General features: G+C 37.4%; 1 protein-coding gene across 14 annotated transcripts in view; it reads left to right on the forward strand.

Annotated features, from left to right (window-relative positions):
- The window catches only part of EYA1 (EYA transcriptional coactivator and phosphatase 1), a 157160-nt gene that overhangs the window by 126316 nt on the left and 10783 nt on the right, over positions 1 to 20061 (forward strand). For all 14 annotated transcript variants that reach the window (XM_041464451.1, XM_041464455.1, XM_041464450.1 and 11 more), the window contains 4 exons: positions 17785 to 17843; positions 18037 to 18197; positions 18396 to 18510; positions 18835 to 18956. In XM_041464451.1, coding sequence (XP_041320385.1) covers positions 17785 to 17843; positions 18037 to 18197; positions 18396 to 18510; positions 18835 to 18956 — 457 coding nt within the window. The remainder of the gene's footprint in view (positions 1 to 17784; positions 17844 to 18036; positions 18198 to 18395; positions 18511 to 18834; positions 18957 to 20061) is intronic.

Here is a 20061-nt window from a genome sequence, read left to right on the forward strand (position 1 = left end):
CCCAGGGCAGGCAGTGGCCAAGGTTCTCCCATCCCAGCCTGGCTACCAGGCAGCACCTTCACTCCTCTGTCCTGCCCACCTGCCACCACCAAGGTCAGTTAGGCACCAAGCAGCAGGACAAGAGCAGCCCATTTCTCTGCCTCTTCTCTCCATTAAATAAAGTTAGATTAATACAGAGACATTTTACAAATCCTGCATTTTACACATATGGGAACATTTCCAGCTTTCATGAAGCATTGAGGTGCTGTCTTCCACAGATGCATATTTTCACAGTTTAAAGCAGAGAATAAACAGCATTTATGTCCTTGCACTTTCATGCTCTGTGTTTGCTTTGCAAACCTCCTCCCTCCATCCACAGGGCAATAAATACTTCCAGGACTCTTACAAGTCTGTAACTGCTAGCTTGAATTTACTCAGATCTAGAAGTTGGTAGGGAGAAATTAACTATCGGGGGTTTTTTTATGAACACTGCTTTTGGTGGATTGTTTCTTGTATAATTTACTATGTGGAAGTTCTGCTCTTGTTTATGGTGCCCAGTCATTAGACTGTGAGTATTTATCAATTCTACCTTTCCTTCCTATTCTTTTTCAACTCAAGACTGTGTGGAGGACAGCTTATTTACTTGAAATGTGATGGAGATGTCTGACACCCAGCAGTATGCTGAGCCCTTCTGTTCCCTAAAGGAACATAAAGGATCTCTAAGGCACACATTGCAGGGTAGACTCCTGTGTCACTAAAACAGATTGGGATACACTCTGCACTAGCACCAGGCACTACAGGGATTTCCAAGATGGGAGATCATCGTCAGAGCTCAGGGATAAGAAAGGACTAATACCCAGGACAACATCCATAAAGCCTGACCATGGAGCAGAGCTCCTTGAACATTAGTTCCTTTTTGGCCTTTGCCTTCAATTCTTACAGGTGAAACCTGGCTGCCTCCCTGCTGCTGGAAGCAAATGTACCCTATAAATCACTTCTGGCACTCAAGGAGACCTTTTTTCATGACAGGGACATATATCCTCTTTTCATCAGCCTGAAAATTTCTCCTTTGTAGGTATCAGTAACACCACAGGAGACTAAGTGACTTTCCTCACAGGTCCTTCAGTGACCGTGCACACAGCTATGTCCCCAGTGTACCACGCAGTGCCCTGTAGGAATGCCTTTGAAGCAATACAGCCATATGTTCTGTTTCTTTAATCTGAAGGAGAAAGGGAAATCATTTCCCCTCAGACCTGGGTCTGAGGTACTTTAATACGCCACAGACTCAGACTGGTAACTTTTAGCACAGTAGCACTCCAAAGGATGATTTGGGATCCTGGGCATTATGATAATTCACATTATTGAATTCATTACTGTGTTCAGCAGGCTTACCGTATGCAGAGTATTGCACATCTCAAAGAACCATGACCACTGTAGGGTAAAATGCTCTTCTTTCTGAAAGCATTTTAGCACATCTGGTCCTAGATTCGAATAATCTAACAAATGAAGTGCTTGGATGCAAGCCAGCTCTTAAGTGCAGACTTTGAGCAAGCTCCAAAGCAAGCTGGGAGGGCAGGTTGGCCACTATTAGCAGTGTAGAAGTCCATCATTTATTCTTCCACACCTTGTAGAAATGTCATGGAGCCAGCTTTGGACAGCCATGACAGGTATGACATTGCCTGAGTTTGTAGAGATCCACAGTGATAGGAGTTGGGGGAGCTGCAGTCAGACCAAGGAAGTGCAGAAGAAGGATTGTGAAACATCATTACCAGAGAGAAAAGCTTTCTCAACTTCTCCACAAAATGAAAAGCAGATCAAGGTCATTTTTTGTCTAAAGCTGTACTCCAAGCCCTGAATGTTGACAGAGTGAGCCTTTGTTGGCATTAGGTACTAATCACTTGTCTGGTGCATATTTTACATCAATATTTATGTAGATGACATGACATGAGGTCTGTGTTGTGGTTGCTGATACTTTGTAATTCTGATCACTGTACCTTAGTCTTCTCACCATGGTGATGATAAGGATGATATTTACAGATACAAGGATGATAATTCTGTCGTAAAGTACTCAAGAGAGAAAAGCAGCAGTTGAGTCTGGTGATTATAGCCGTTACCGTGTACAGTTGTAGCTGGCTTTCTAACACAGCTTCAGCTTGGTCTCTTTAACATATTAGTCCTCAGGAACATACTGGCACAACTTCTCTCTGTACTGACACAATTAAGAAATATGTGTATTCAAACACGGGAAAAGAAAAAAAGTACCAAAAAATTGTGAATAGTCAGTCAAGAAAGCTTCCCAGTTTTCTGTTGTATTTAATTTCTTTTCTAGTGTTGGGGGATTTTTTTTTGTTTTGGTTTTATTTTGTTTTGTTTTGTTTTTTAATGATTTTTTGTAAGTTATACTTGTTCCAGTTTGAGCTATTCATACATTTCAGGTAAGGTCTGCTCTTTAAAGCTACAGGTTAAAAAATACCTCAACATTAAGAGCAGAAGGGCATCAATCATCACTAGTCATGGCAGTGTTTCAGATGTCTGTACTTGGGAGCTAGTAGCTAGTGAGAACTCCATGCAGTCAGCTAGTACCAGGTCTTCTGTTTGGGATACCTATATTTTGCTGTAGTATAAATCAGCTGAAGACTAGGCAGGCATGCTTTGTAAAGAAATACATGGGCATGCAAATTGCCCACCATAGTATAGAGCATTTCATGGAATCACAGAATGATTTGGTTTGGAAGGAGCCTTTAACAATCATCTAGTCCAACCCCACTGCCATGGTCAGGGATAGCTTCTACTAGACCAGGTTGCTCAAACCCCTGTCCGACTTCCAGTGATCCACATCCCCACCTTCTCTGGATGACTTTTTCAAGTGCCTCACCACTCTCACAGTAAGGAATTTGTTCCATGTACCTATCTAAGCCTGTTCTCTTTCAGTTTAAAACTGCTACCCCTTATTCCTTGTCCTATGACAAAAAGTCTGTCCCTATCTTTCTTCTAAGTCCACTTTATATATTGAAAATCCATTAGTTCATCCCAGAGCCTTCTCTTCTCCATGCTAAACAACCCCAGCTCTCTCAGCCTCTCTTTCCTGTGCTGAGGCACCCTGAGCTGGAAGCAGTTCTTTCTGTATGTGGGATCTCACCAGTGCAGAGAAGGGGAAAGGGGAAAATCACCCTCTTTCAGGCCTCTTTTGGTGTAACCCTGTGTATCGTTTGCTTTCTGGGGTGCAGGTTACATCCGGGGGGTTTTATCCACTGGAATCCCTAACTTTTTCTTAACAGTGCTACTCTTGGTTCAGCACCCAGCCTGTACTGAATATGGGTGACTGTCCCAGTCCAGCTGCAATACCTTACACTTTATTGCATTTCATGAAGTTCATATTAGCCCACTCCTCAGGCTTGTCAGTGTCCCTCTGGACGGCATCCCACTTGTCAGTGGAATACATGCTAGTGCAAAAAGATTTGTGCTAGGCAGCACTCTAACTTTTAATGGTATGAGACCCATCTCCAAGATGGTATACTAAAAGTAATTTCTATCAAAATGTCAAAACATGTTTTGTCTATTTTCCCAAATTAGATATTCAAAGGTGTTCCTTCCAGTGACAGAAGTAACATTCTTGTCCTTTTCCCAGGGAAAAAAACCAAATGCTGGCATGCTTTCCAGGTGGCAATTGTACCTCCCTGTTACAGCTAGGTTCTGCAGAGTCTGAAATATCAGATTTAGGATCAGCGAGGTCAGGAGATAGTGTGTTGAAGGACAGTGGTAAGGCACCTGGAAGCCATTGCAATACCTGAATCAAAGCTGTGTATAGGCAGAGGCTGTTACTGGAATCCCAGATCCACCCCGCATATGTCAGCTTCAATTGCAGCAGAAAGCTCAGAGCCAGTAATGAAACAATAGAGTTGTTTTAAAAAGCCTAAGTCTTGATGGAATATAAGGGATGCAAAACTGACTGCAAGAAATGTAACAGATTGAGAACTTTGCAACCATTAGCAGATTTCAAAGCACTGTCTTATGTTATATTGCTGACACATAAAAATGCCCTTAATGAATTTTTATTTGTGAGAGGTTGCAAAGTTGCTGATATGTGCCACAGAGCTTTGCTACAATGCAAATCATTCCCTAGGGACAGACACAATACAGTGCTTGATGGTTCATCGTATTATATCCAAAACTAGGTAATAATGTGATTCATCCTGAAGGCCTCTTAGTGCCAGAATTGTCTCTTCAGATTTGAATAAGTTCATTTTATTAATTGAATCATCTGAAACAATAGAGCAGTAATGTCAAATAAATTAACAAATAGTTGATGCTAACAGTAAAAGCAGTTAATGTGCTAATTATGGTATTGTTTTCCTTTTATTCTTAGAGAGGCTTCACTTTGGCTTTTAATATTTAATGGAACTGATGTGAACTTTTTTTAACATTTTATTTAAACATTATGAATTTGATAACACCGAACAAAATCCTATCTACTATTATAGGTGTCAAGACTTGTTCATAACACTAAGTATTCCAATATTAGTTTGCAATCAAAAAAGTTTTATAAATTAAAATAACATTCCTGAACAGTAGATTTGGTGTTTTGGTCTCTGATTAAGCTGACAGATGTGTAAAATCTCATATAGCCAGTCAAGTCCCTGGTGCAGCTGCGAGTGCTAAAGAGTGCAAGTTATTCCAGCTAAGATCAACATTAATTTACACTCAAATATCTTTCCCAGTCTGCCCTTTCTATTCACGTAATGCAGTTATTTTGTGCTGATTCCACTACTTTGTGGAAAATAATTTTTTTTTCTCATTGGACTCTTCCAATAAAAAAACCAAGAAGGCAAACTGAAGAGAGTGTAATAGTAAACCTTTAGAAAAAATATTTCCTGATTGACATAGGAACCATTTTAAAATCTCATATTTGAATTATTCTGGTTGATTTTTTTAGTGGATTAGTGTCTGAAAATTATGTAATGTAATCATTTTAGGAAAGCTAGGTGGAACTAAGTGTCATCCTTACATCCTATTTTGCAGGGTGAGAGTACATTAGCCAATCCTTACATAAGTACAAAGATTTGAAACCACTTAAGCTTAAGCTTATGCTTAAGCATCTTAGCAATATGCATGGTAGGTGGTTTCTATCAATCTTGTCAGCCTAGCTTTAAATTTGGCATGGATTTACAAATTTGTTTACAAGTTGTTTGATATCATGAAAGCCATTTTTGCTGGTGTGGTTATGTGTGAGTGCTATGATTGAAGTTTAAATGTTAAGAAAATATGCATACATATGAATTTTAAACATATCTGTGCTGGGGTTTTAGGTTGTTTTGTTTGTTTGTTTGCTTTGTTTTTTTGGTAGCAATTATATTAAAATGTTTCCACAGGGAAAAAATTTAAGAAGTTTCTTTCATTCATCTTTTAAAAGCACGAAAAGAGTGCTTGAAGTTGGTTCCCAAAATGTTTGAGTTTCACAGTCTCAGGAGATTTCTACTGTTTCAGTGTGGTTACAATAAGGCCTCTATCTGAATTTCATCCAGTTCAATGGCCTAATGAAACTGTAAAGAAAGGGGGAGAGCATTATTTCCTTTACTCATTGCAGTATCACTTCTATTTTCTGTGGTTTAAAGTCAGATTTGGCTCTTGTTAATTGCATTTATAAATTTTTTTCTTTAGATAACTTCAAGAGGCTGGGTGATCCTATAGCACACTAAAACTACCTTAAAGTGTGCTGTTAAAGCTTGAGGCTTTAACAAGGACTTATAAAAATTGTAGACAAAAAGTTTAACAAAAGAAACAATGAAGTATTGAAGGAATGGAGCATTTATTTTATTTTTTTGGGTTTTCCATGATCATTGTCCAGTCAGAGCAAGGCAGTCCAGGCATTATGTGGGGGTTACCTGTGGCACTGTGCCGTCAGAGATGAGAGTTCACGCGTGTTCACTGACAGCTGGAGCGGACTGCTGAGTACTGGCTCAGCTGAAATGCTGTCACGAGAAAGATCAGCTTTATCTAAGCAAATTATACTTTCTGAACTGTAGAAAATCCTTTCAATCAGCTAAAAGACCTCATCTTTTTCTCTGCATATTTGTATAATTCATATTGTGAATGTAAAGTATGAATACACAGGGGAATCACTGCTTCCCTAGCACTGTTGGGCAAAGGGGAGAGACAGCTGTAGCAGCAGCCAGAACACAAGAGAGACAGTTTCTAGGAATTTTCTTTGGCTTTAAAAAGTTTAAAAATACAAATATTTAAATTCATTTATTGGAACAAAATGTATATATTTTTCTCAAAGGTGTGTTCACAAGTCCAAAACTCCCATTATTGCCTTGGTCAAATGAATAAAGCATAAATCAAGCTGTGGTTACCTACAAACAAAGATTTACAAGCAGAATAAAATAGACAGTGAAAACATACACCACCTTTTTTTTTTGTTCCATCAGTTTAATAAACTCAGACAGAAATTTGAATGCAAGCAATACAACCTCTGACTCCCAAACTGTCAAGAGGATTTACTAACAGAACTAACATCTCTTTCCTGAATCTACTCTCCATTAGTTTGGTATTTAACACAGCAAATATAATGACTAGCAGAAGTATCTTCCACAAAAAAAATCATAAAGCAAACAGGTTTTATTTCTAATTTTTTCATTATATTGTAAATTCATAAATCTTTCTTTACCATAGGGGAGTAGCAAAAACTTTTGTATGTATGCAAAAAAAAAGCAGAAAAAAGTTTTGTATGAATGCAAATTTTTACTTTATAATCAAAACCACATTCAAATGGTATGGAATATTTCATGTATTGGGAAAGAGTATCTAATTTTTAATACAACAATGTATAGTGAGGAAAAAACCCTGAATACTGCTTGAATAAGTCAAATTCAGTCTTTTAAAAAATTATTTATAAATTTATTTACTTAAATGAAGTACTATGAAAAAATAATTTTAAAACCTTGCTAACACCAGAAAAGCTTTTACAATAAAATTAAATATCGGTGTGGTAATAGAGCTTTTATGTGTGAACTACATGTGGTCATGCAAAGGGTTAAGCTGTGTGATTTCAGGATAAAAGGTTTCCTGAGTTGACTATTATTCCTATGGTCTGCCAACAACTTTGCAATAAATGGAATGATTTTTATGGGAATGTGGTTATTCACAGCAAGACTACAGTTGGTGTCAGTATGAAAAATTCTTCTTTAGTAGATTCTCTCAGCAGGAATAACAGATCTGAAAGAAAGGCAAAAAGTAGCTACAGAGAACTCTGGCTGGTGTTGGTGACAAATTATGTTTACAAAATGATGTGGTAACTCATTGAAAAAGAAGAAATCAGAACAACAGTAAATCAGAGTATTGCTCCTCTAAGCACTGCTGTTCCAAAACAAGTTACCTGTGATTGTGACTATTGTTTAATAGCTCATTTTTCTTGACCATAAAACAAGTGAGACTTCTAGGCTTTCAGTTGCAGGGGTGTGAAAAAATGCTTCAGAAATCAGTACAATTACCTCAAAGTTATAGCAAAGTCCAAGGCAAAACATAAAATATTGGTAGATATGAATTAAAATAATTCAGGAGAAAGGGAAAAATTGCTGTATCAGAATTTAATATAATTTTATCATTATTTATTTTATTTATAATTTTTATAAATTCTGTTATTTCCTGTATCACTTGACTATTTTTCACATCTTTATGGTTTTTGAAATGATATTATTAGAAGAAAATTGTGATGGACAATGCATTAAAATACTGATGAACTTAGCATTAACAGTTATCTCATTTACATTTGGTTTGTGATAAGCTTTCAGAATGCTGAAAAGATTAACCCACTGATTAAGTCTGCAGCACCACCAGTAGAGCTGGTATTGTCTTCCATTCAAAATGAGGGTTAAAGTTACATAGAATTTAATGATTCTCTTACAATCATACAGCAACTTTGTAGGTTTTAGTTGTTCCACCATTCATAAGTTAAGTTGTTGGAATATGAAAGGGGTTGTTATTATTTGTATTGTTTGGTTGTTTGTTTTTTTTTTTTATAAATAGGTAGCAGAAGTACTTCTTTTAAGAAGTAAACACAACAGATTTGCTTTGAGTGTTTCCTGCTCTTTGTTTTCCTCATGGACAATTACCCCAGTTCTATTTAAAACATTTCATTTTTAAATTTATCACGGTGTTGCAAAACGTCAGGGTTTTTTATTATGGTGTGAATTTGGTTTGTTGTGCTGGGATCACCAATGATGTGCCAGCAAGGAAGAAAATCTACCTAGATGTGTCAATGTCAGTAAAAAAGAAAAAAAAATCCAGTATAAAGCAACTGTGTTGTTGGTAGGTGGAGGTCAACCACTGTAGATAAAGGGATAAGTTTACCAACCTAAAAATAAATATTGACCATGATGATGCCAAAGAAAATAAATTTCTTAGAAAGTTACATTTCACATTCTCTCAGAATAGAAAAGTAGCATGTGCATTCTTTAAAATCCTAAGAAATGTTTCTTCAATAGAAATATTTTAAAAACAATCTATGAAAGAAAAACTTTTTTGCTTGAGAAGAGTTTTCAACAGAGTATAATAGTTAAAGATGAGCTGAGAGAGGAATCAGCTCTTGGTGACTGTTGAATGTAATCATTCAGGATTGTTTTTGCCAGATGACCTTCATTTAGCAATAAATAATGGACAGAAGCTCATATTCAGACCTCTAGGTCTAGTTCTACTGCTGTGAGAAATATCTGTTTTCCTTGAGGCATGAATGTGATTTTGGCAGAGTTGGTCTGATTTGGCTGTGATTGGAGGATGGATCCTGGAAAGTCTTAGCAAAACTTTGGCTCTTCTTTTCCTAATTGGTTAGCTAGATGTTGAATGAGAAACATCTGAGGTGACTTCTTTAAAAAAAAAAAAAAAATAAAAAAAAACACCATACATAGAAAGGACTGTAGAATATACTGAAAATAGATGTCTGGACCATCAGACTCAAAAAAATAAGCAATTACAGGAAAGATTGTTGAATAAACCTTATTCCTGGTGAGATACAAGGAATGGTTTCAGGGAGAGGAAAGCTTCAAACAGAGCAGACTGAATTATTTTCCTCCCACCCCCAAATACCATAAGGATGGCAGCTGAACAAATCTTTGGTCACCCAGAGTGGAGTCATCAGGTCCCTGCAGAGGAATATCTATTCAAAAATTGCTTTTCTCATTTGCTTGAAATAAGAGTTCACCTCCTCCCCATGTTTGTGATGTCTGAAATGGGAACCTCCTGACCAGATAGTGACTAGGGATACTTTGTGAGAAGCATGTGATTCAACTTCTGATAGTTCAACAGAGAGTTCTGGGAAAGCAAAATGTAATTATTCCTAAACCTTTTAACAACATTAAGTTTATTTTTAGAGATACAAACCTTATTTTTAAAGTACTATAAGTTCTATGAAGAGTTGGCAAAGACAAATTCACTTTCTAAGGAACTTGTCAACAACTGTGAAGTCCTTTCCAGGAGGTATCAGAGCAGTTCCCTTTTCACGTTCAGACTGAGACACAAAACCCATCTATTTGCATTTAATTTTCCACAGTAGCAATTCAAGAGCAGCTCTGTTCAGTGCAGGAAGGAAGGGTAGAGAGAAGAAAGGAAATACAAATCACAGCACAGAGTTTTCCCTAATATGTGTGTAAGGGAATGACTGGAAATTGTTTCTCATCTGTGATTACTACTACCATGGGTGACTTGCAGAAAGTTCATGAAGTTCCACTTCATGAATGTGGGACTAAATTACATCACACATGTAGCTGTAGGTAAATTAACAAAAATGCAAAACAAAGTCTTCATTCAGGCAGAACTGTGGCTTTGCTGGTGTGTGCAAAACACAGCTAAAAGCCTCAACCCCTCTGAAATGCAAGATTCCTTCCTATTGTGGAATGTGCTGCTGCAGTTCCTGAGTGTTAGAGCTACAAAGAATAACAAATACCTCCTTTGCTCACTTGAGAAGACCATTCCTGTAGGCTTATGCAACTTATTAACCACTTAATTTCTTTCACATGGCAAACGACAAGTACCTTCATGCTAGGTGCCACTAAAAATAGAGCCTATATGATTTCCTTTCTCAAGAGGATCACACGCGTTGTTCTTTGCAGATGTACAGCTCAGCTGATATACCCAGGAGCCTACCATGCTCATAGCATCACTTTATCACTTTATTCACCTTTCTGTTTCTTCTCCCTGAGGTGCCAGCTGGGGTTGAACCACCACAGGCTGTAAGGTGGCACAAAAACTCTTGTCTCTCTAGCTGACAATCTCAGAGCTCTGACAAAGGACTGTTGCCCTCTTCTCTGGCTGGGCAAGGCAGTGATGGGTCAGCTCACTCCCCACTTCTGCCACTGAGCAGCAGCACAAGGGCCAACATCTGCCCCACAACACTGGGAGTGGGAAAGGAAAGGAAAGAGAAAATTCAAAGTGTTATGGAGAGGTCTTCAGGCTGCCCATAGAAGAAAATGCTCTTGCTATCCATACTGGAAAGGTTAGCAGAGAGAATTTTAAACCCTGCCTTTGTCCCATTAGCAGATAATTACAAAGATGGGAGACTCACTCTCTCAAAGTGTTGCAGCTTTCATTTTGAACATCCATTTAGAAGATTATCAACAGCATCAAGGCCCTGCAAGTTTATTATTCACCAAGTGAATAATATATATTATATTATTATTCACCAAGTGAATTAATTGTGGAACTAATTTCAGTCATGTGGAACTGAAAGACACAGCTTAGGTCGGCTAGTGAAAATTTCAACCCGAACCACTAATTTCCAGAGAAATGAGACATTTTAAGGTTTTTGTGAAAAAATCATTCTTTTCATAAGTTTAATTTTTAGGTCCTTTAAAATGTAAATATATTTTATCATTCTTTAGTGTATAGTTTCAACAAAATCTATATGTTCCTAAAAGTATACTTTCAATTAATGAGTTTGGGAATAATGAATTACATTCTGATGAGATTCATGGGGTTTTTTTGTCTTAAAATATCTTCGTATTTTATTTTCACTGTCTCCCATTAATCATAGAAATTTTTTCTCATTGCAAAAGTATATATTAGCAGATAATAGAAATTATATAATAAAGTATTTACATGTAAAGTGCTGGCCTTTTAAAATACAGTTAATTTGACACTTTGAACTTATTCTCTCCAGGAATAAAACACACCCTTCAAGCAGATTCACTTGCGTTTTATTTAGCTGTTTCTATCTATTGGTAAAATTCTTTCTTTGACCCTCTTCCCCCTCTTCCCTTCACTTTTCCTGCAAAATATACAGAAATAGAATAACGTAATAAGGTAGAATAACAAATTACTTTGTCAGAGTTGGAGCAAGACCTGATTGTTAGAGAGGCAGTGTTATCCACTGCAGTTGCCATGTAGATACTTCTTTAGGTTATGTTTTATTTTAAATTGGATTCTTCCAGTTACAAGTTGCAGTTGAAATGAAAATGTAAACCTTGGTTTACATAGGTACTTCAATAACACAAGTTGCAGAATAAGGTCTTTATTTTGGAATATACACTGTTTACTTTAGGAGTATCATATTTGATCCAAATGCATTTGTTGATGTGAGCAAGCAAAATAGCTTTTTAATCACTTTTTTATCAGAAAAGAATGGCATCCATTGTGTGCTATAAAAGGTTACATGTTTGGTGCAGGGGAGTGCTTTAAAGTCATTGGCTGTGAAAAAGAGTTTGTAAATAATTTCAGTTTTTAGTCTTCAGGGTTTATAACAGCTTATACAGATAATATATAAAAGTTTATATAGATAATAAATTAATTTTTTGTTCTGATGTTCTATTTAACAATAAAAGATAGGATTTAGGGGGTTTTGGTAGGGTTTTTGTGGGCTATTTTTACATTATAAGCTTCTCTTTGTAGTCTTAAGTTTAAAATGGGAGCATTTTGAAAGCCTTCACAGCCCAATTTAATTTCTTGACTGTTCATCCACAAATTGTCAGACAGAATGAAGTGGATTTCAAGAACTCTCTTTGTTCTTAATATCCTGTGCCTGACCCACAGGTAATCTGCACCTTTTTTCTTCAGCACTGAATAATTGTGGTGGGAAAGAAGAGAAAATGTTAGGGTCACAAAGTGCAGGCTAGACAGAGATGACAGGTCCTGCCAATGGAGTGCCAGCGCTGAGGAGCTGCGAACCGCGGTCGCTGCTCTTTCACATGGATTGTGCTGCGCCTTAGCAGGCGCTCCGCGATGACGGCTCAGGAAGCTCAGCACTTCAGCCTTTGTTGCCTTGGCTTGAAAGGAGGTGCAGAGGGTTTTTTTGTATTTAACAAGCACAGAAGTACAGTGGAGAAGCATTAGGTACAGTTCATTATATATATATATATATATATATATACACACACACACACACGGAGGATGTAGATGTACTGTTGTTCAATTTTCCAACCTTCACATACCTTCTAGTCAAGTGAAAACCAGAGGTTGACTCCTAAAGCTTAATGAATGCTGGCAAATAGTGTTGGCATGTCTGGTCACAACTATGAGTAAAAAGGTGGAGGCATGGGGTGTTCACAGGCTAGCTTTGAAATACGTAATTGTTGACTGGAAAAAAAAAAATCTGACAATTTGTAACTCTGTGATTCTGAAAGAAGCACGTTGTGATGGCTAATAGGAGTGATGAGTATTTGTGGAATAGATAATAGTCTTAAAGGGTATATACAACTGAAAGTGTATATATATATCTTATTCCTGGAAAAGACATAAACAGAGGTACTGCTGTCATAAAAAGATACATTAAAATCACAGCAGTGTACACTTGGGCATTTTTTTTAATTTTTTTTTTTTTACAGATACTTCACATTTATAAAGGATTGCATCTTTAACTTGTTTTGCTAGATCTGTTCTCACATGTACATGACCAAATTTCTCTACTGTTCAGTAGGGAAAATGAAGCAGTGGATATAATTGTGTAATGACAGATATGAGAGGAACAGAGAATCCCAGCAATCATTTCCTGTGAGTTGGCCAGCTTCCAGGATGTCTCAATGGGCCCGCTGATGTAAAGGCAAAATGAAAATAGCTCATTCTGAAGGGTAGTTGTTGGTTGGGATTTTTTTTCCCTCTCTCATTTGACTTTGCAGACTAAGGTATTGGAACAATTAGTTGGCAGTGTGGTGTTAGTTTTCTCACGGTAAATTAAGCAGATTAACCAAATGTGGAAATGTATTTTAGCTACAATCAGCAGATTTGAAACTGTAATACTTCAGTATCCTCTGAGGTTATGTTAATATTATTCACATTATTCCTCTCTATAATGTGCAGACTTTTCCAGAGTTACCTTATGTCAGTGTTTATTCAAAGACAGCAGAATTATTAGGTTTATTTTTGTTAGCTTTGTAACACAGAAATGTAGAGGATCAGCATGCTAGCTGTTGCGTCACTCCACTTGGCATGTAGTATTGGCACGGATAAGAGAACCATTATAACAGCCTTAATCTCTTTTTTTATTATTATTGTTATTAACTTTCCTACAGTAAGTTGAGTAGTGAAGCGTATTTTACATAATTATGGCAGAAGTACACAGCTTGACGGGTGGTAGTGAAGGAGCAAAGTAATATAAATATTTGCAGAACATTTCTGCCATAAGTTAATGCTTTGCATATGAATCTTTATAAAGATACTAAGTTAGTTTAAAGGAATGATTCCAGAGGACTACGTAGGTCCAGGCATTTTAAGAGCTGTGAATGATGACTGTGGAGCATCTCTGGGAGTTTTTGGCTTGTCATACAAAAACAGAAAAGAGAAGGAGGAAAACTCAGCAGGAAGAAGTTAACAAATGCTTTGGGAATGGAGAAGGGAGAAGACATAAGATTTCCATGTACAAATCTTAGGCTAGACTCACCTAGTCATTCATTTTTGGTTGCTGTTTGTCTTTGGCTTGCTGCATTTCACTTAGCAAATGGTTGCAGCAGCTTTAAGTTGCTCCTGCAAGCACATATCTGCTGCTGCTTTGAGCCCCAAAGCAGAGCTGATAGAAGGGAATGGAGAAACAAATCTCAGCTATTCCATGCAACATCTGTTGGTTTAATTGAGCTGCTGCAGGAGATTCAATCTAAGCTACCAGCTGTGGCACAGAAGGGTCTGAGGGACATAAACACATGGATCCATGCAAGCCAGCTGTGTGAAAGAGCAAAAAAGGACAGTAACACGGGCAGTAACTTCTTAAGCTACTATTGGTAGATTTGCCAGGTTACACATGCTGACAATCCCATTTTCCCTCAAAATATTATTTCTAAACAATACCAAGTCCATTTGCTTTCCAGGGATTGATCTGAAAGTGCAGAGCTGCATCTCAGCCTGTCTGGCTGAAATACAAATCTTCAGTACAAACATGTTATCACTCGTAGTTCCTCCTGAAGCTTTCAAACTGGATACATTAAAGCTGCAAGGTCAACACGTTTAGGAGCAAAACACAGCTAGCTGCATAGGCTTTATATGTAAGCCACAGGATATTTTGCTCCTTATTTGCCAATTCAGCCTATTTTAACAGAATCCCACAATTTTAATTTTCTGCTTTGGGCTTGAGTGCTAAACTGATCCTGTCATAATAAAATACGTCTGCATAAATAACAGTGTTTCTACAGGGACTCTCAGTATTTGTTTCAGATCTCACTTTGCCAGAGAATTAGAGGGAGAATTTTAGTACTGTATTTCCTATGAAAATTTTACAAAAATGTCATATACATTTGTGAAAGTTTGAAATGGTGAGTGAGCCTGTGAACATTTTTTTTTTTTCTGAATGACCATTTAGCTATAAGTCAGCTCCCCTCGCAGAAGCTTTTCTGAGTAGTACTTGAGGATTTTAGAGTCCATGTGTATATATACACCTTTGTGAAAATGTTCTGGTTTGAAGGGCATGCTTTATTTTTTGGGCAGTGTTTTGCCATATCCCTGATCATGGTGCATATTGAGCTAACTGCTGTTTTAAGTTGTTGACTGTGCGTGTGCTTGCTTATATCTAATCAGAGGACTGAGCAGTGTCTCAGGTAGCTCACAAATAGAATGTTCCACACAAACCAAGCAGGTGAAAACAAATACAGGGGGTTCTGATGGAAGAATGGACCACATCAATTAATGATGGGTGGGTAATTGGCTTCTTTGAAGAATTGCTCCTAAATAACTTCCCTGCTAAAAGAGCAATTGCTAAATGAATGTTTTTCCTTACCATGTTCAGGGGTGGAAAAATGCAGCCATCACTCATTAGCCCAAAGTCCAAGTCAGCTAGACAGTGTGAAAAAATACCTGGCACTCAAAGCTCACATTTAGCCCCAAAGCCGTGCCCTGCCACTCAAAAGGAACAAAACAGTCGTGCACTGTTTGTGACCTCCCTTTAGCTGTAACATAGTGTCAATCACATTGGGCTTTAATCCTTTCCAAATTATAACATGTATCTCTTGTGCTTTGTTCCCTTCCTGCCTTTTTTTCTTCTTTTATTCCTGACAAAAGAGGACACTATCTCTCTCTTATTATAGTCAGTATTTTGTCTGAAATTTGTGGTGCTTGTGACATTTTCTTCCTTTTTCTTGCTTTCTTGTCACTGTTTCTGTACCTTTGCCCTACCAGTTTTTAGTATCTGATTTATTTCCTGGGCTTTTCTCTCCAAAATAATTGTTTGTTATGCTGCCACAATTTCTATTTCTAACGTATCACTGCAGTTCTCACTTTCTGCCTACTAAGCAGGTGGTTAGGCAGAAGGGGAGAATGTCATGATCCAAGGCTTGTGATGGTCCCAAGATCTTGCACTGTGAATTAAAGCTCCAAGTCCCCAGGTTCTCTCTAACTGTGGTATCTAAGATGTAGTGATCTCATTCTTCCTGCCTGTATATTTTCCCTGAGAGAGTTGAAATTGGAAATTTTTTGAGTTATTCCTTCTTCCATCTGCTCCTTTGAGAAGATGAGCTTCTACTGCTTCCTTTAGTTTTGTGGTTACAAAAAAAAGTTTCTTTTTCACAGATTTCTATTTTGAGTCCTCTTCTCCAGCAGCTTGTTGCAGTTGTCATGCATAGTTTCTAAGCTGGAGAAGGAGAAATCACTGAGCAGTAGAAGAGTAACTAAAGTGGGAAACTAATGAATTCAGGAGGGTGTTGCTTCTTTAGCTTACACTCAGCTCATATTTGAATTGTTAATGTGGTATGCATTTGGATGGGCATTTGCTCTAGGTTTTAAACAGAAAAACAGTTTTAAAATTATGTGAATTTGATAACTTGCTGAAGAAGCTTCTGGCTCTTTTTTCTGCCAAGTTGATTTTCAAAGCCTGGCAGCATATGCTCACACTTGCAGTTTCAGCTGTGTCTGTACATCTAATGCATTTTGTCTGCCTAAGGAGGAAATTCACTGTACGCTGGTTAAATATGAGCAAATGTAGTATTGTCTTTGCTGTGCTGGTTATCACTCCCACCTCTCCCTTTAGCAGAAGCTACCTATACATAAGATACAGAAGAGTAAGCATTGCAGTAAGAATATGTTGTACAAGTGCAAAAGATCACACCTTGTTCTTCAAAACATTTCAAGTTTCTGAGGCATTTTTTGTAAACCAGTGTTTTTAAAAATCTAGAATCCACAGCCACCATGTGAGGCCACATAGGCTTCTTCAGCTTTTTTCTTATCTGAGGTTGTTGACCTCAGGAGAGGAGGAGAAGGTTACAGGGTCAAAGTCTTTTCCTCCTTGGAGCTTGCTGCTTGCTGGGAGAGGGTTGGCTGGAAAATAGATGTTTTAGAAAAAGGGTTGAGGGTCATGATTTTAATTCTGTTAGGGAACAGCTGGTTTGAGTTTCTTTCCACTTCTATCTTCCCTCCCTTCCTCACAAATCCATGGAGAGAGAAAAATTTGTTCAGAGTAAAGCAACACAAAAATAAAGGATTGCAGTATTTTCATCTTTAAAATAGATCATATTTATTATAGGGCTTCACATTAGGAGAGAGAAGAGGAAATTATTAAAATAATTGAAATCCATTATTGTTACAAGCATTGAATTGATATTGATCTAGAGTGTCAGAGGTTTATTTGTTTTCCTGCCAACGGTTAAAATGTTAATAGTAATGTTTTAATGGAATTTTTTTTTTGTGGATAAACAATATACATTGCAATTTTTAACTTAGTGATGGACAAAGCTAATTTTTAATACATTGTGTTAGTTTGCAGACAAGAAGCTGAAGAAAAACGGTTTGATTTGGGTATTTCTGTTCAGATTTTCTTCATCTTTGCATGCTGCTTTCATGCACTAAGACCAAAGAGAGAGAAGGAAACTCACAACTCTCAAATGAATGGCAAACTAGGAACAGATTTTTCATCTGCACTCCTCTGAAACACTGGCCTCAGGCTGTGTTGGTGTGTGGCTCAACAGCAATCAGAGGTCATAATTTCATTGGCGGTTAGCATCAGGTTTAATTTTTCTAATATGTTACATTTACCAAAATGTCTGGTTTCAGTTACACTTATGCACTGACTGAATCAGCTTTGAGCAGCATGATGTTTTAAAGTACCTGAAAGGCTACAAGAACATTTATGGAACACATATGCTAATTGTTTTTAACCACTTTCCTTTCTAAACACAAAAATGTGTTTTTGGAAAGCCATTTAACAGTAGTAGCTAATGACGGTGTGTATTTATTCTAAGAAATGAGCACAAGGAATAAGTAAAATAGTTGTTTTAACAAGACTGCCATCTACTGATTTCCACAATTAAAAATATCCCTGATGACCAGATTGGTCATAGATTTTTTTTATAGCTTTGTTTTCAAGATTTGCAAAATCAAGAAAATTATAAAATCTCTCTGTCACCTTAGGAATGCGACCAGGTTCACATTGACGACGTGTCTTCGGATGACAACGGTCAAGATTTAAGGTACAAGAGAACTCATTGAGATAAAAAGCTGCTTCGCAAATTCCTTCCTGGGCAAGGGATGGGCTGCTGGAATGCTCACATTAACCTGCTCTCTTTTAACTGTCTTCTTCGCAGCCCAGCCAAGTGGGTAGCGGGTGGTTCCATGTAGCCTGTTGCCTTTCATTAATCTGTGGGGTTTTTTATCTCTGCCTAGCACGTATAACTTTGGAACAGACGGCTTTCCCGCGGCTGCCACCAGCGCCAATCTGTGCCTGGCGACCGGCGTGCGCGGAGGGGTGGACTGGATGCGGAAACTGGCCTTCCGCTACAGACGAGTAAAAGAAATATACAACACCTACAAAAATAACGTTGGAGGCAAGTGACTCTGGAGTGTCTGACAAACACGGATTAGAGGTTGGAAATGGGAAGAGCTGGTTTCTACTCCTCTCTAGGAGTGTTTAGTGTGCTGCTTAGTTTGAAGTGTGCAGAAAATTGTCTGAGCTGGTGAAAGCAAAGGAAAATGACAGAGCACTACTTAGCACCAGTGCAGACATGCCCTTGTCTACTCCACAGGTCTGCTTGGTCCAGCAAAAAGAGAGGCTTGGTTACAACTGAGAGCAGAAATTGAAGCTTTGACAGATTCTTGGTTAACACTTGCACTGAAAGCACTCACCCTCATACATTCGAGGTGAGTATTAAGAGTAGGAAGGAAGCTCTAGCATGTCTGATGATGATCTGGAAGAGGCTGTCTGGTGTGGTGGGCAAAATGCTGAAGCTGGAGGACCTTATCCTCATTTCTTACTCTGATCTGTCTGTGCTGCACCTTGTTCCTAGATACGGTAGTAAAAAAAAAATGTTCTTTTTAAGTGGTAATAATAATTACCACTTAAAAGGGTAGGTTCCTATGGGAGGGGTTCCTATGGGAGGGCTAAGGTTTTCCTTCTATTTCTTTTTTTAATTTTATTTTTTCCTGTTTTGTTAAGAAAGGATATTTGCATTTTCTCTTCCATAGGACAAACTGTGTGAACATTCTCGTAACAACTACTCAACTAATTCCAGCTCTGGCAAAAGTCTTGTTGTATGGACTAGGGGTTGTATTTCCCATAGAGAATATTTACAGTGCAACTAAAATAGGTGAGCTATTTTCATCATGTTGTGATACATTTAAAGCTGTATTTCTAAAAAGAAAAGGTATTGTAGTCTGACTATATTTAATTCTAACTTGCTTTCACTGTAGCAAATACAGAGATTAGTAACACCCGATCCTCATGAAACATTGCTAAAGCATCCTAAAAGTGCTTTTCGAATGTGTGATGATCCAGCACAGAAAGCTTTTTATAGCTCTGTTAACAGTGGTACAGCCTCTGTTGGGAATAAATGTTAAAAAAAAATTGCTTTTTTTTCATCATTTCTCAAAACTGTGGGGCTGTGTAGCAGTTGAGAAGGATTTTTAATAGGCAGTAAGTAAAGAACACTGAAGTATCCCTGGAGCAGCAGTAGGAAAAATTCTGTAAAGGTAAGCCCTGGCTTATTTGTTTTCATGGACTCTGGAGAAAATTTTGGTAAACAATTTACCAGAAGCAAGAATGTTTTGCTGCAGAATGTAATTATTTAAGTTTTTTCATACTGACTGTAATAAGCTTCAGCCAGGCAAATGTTTATTTCTGTTTTCTGGTTCAGTATAAAAGATGTTATTTTGAGTATGTAGAAGTACCCCAGACCAGATGGCAATGGTGTTGGTAGTTTTTAATGTGATTATGACATATCTGTTCTGTCTCAGATTCCCCCATAATATGGGCTACAAGAACACATTTTTCATGCTTTCTGAAGTATCTATAACGCATCAAGCTCAAATGGTGGGATATTTTTTGATTTTTTTTTTAATAAGACAAAACAAAAAATTGGTTCACAGTTTTACAGAGAAATTTGAAAGCATTCCCATAAAATATTTAATTTTTTTCCTAAATATAAAAGTTATAGTGCCCTCTATCAAAACTTTATAGTAAATTATAGCTTTGAAATATAGTGCTATAAAGACACATTTTAATTAAAACATATTTTAATAAATTTTCACTTGTGACTTCACATACATGGGATAGAAGGGTGGTTTTGGAAAAAATGTGCTCTGTCACTGACTGTCACAGGAAACTATGAGATTTTTTTTAACTTGACATGATTTGTAATATTCAAACACCATTCCAACTTAGTGTTGGAGGTTTATTATGCCTGATGCTACTGT

This window comes from Pyrgilauda ruficollis, unplaced genomic scaffold (assembly GCF_017590135.1).
Source record: "Pyrgilauda ruficollis isolate IOZ18807 unplaced genomic scaffold, ASM1759013v1 scaffold18, whole genome shotgun sequence".
NCBI classification, from domain to species: Eukaryota; Metazoa; Chordata; class Aves; order Passeriformes; family Passeridae; genus Pyrgilauda; species Pyrgilauda ruficollis.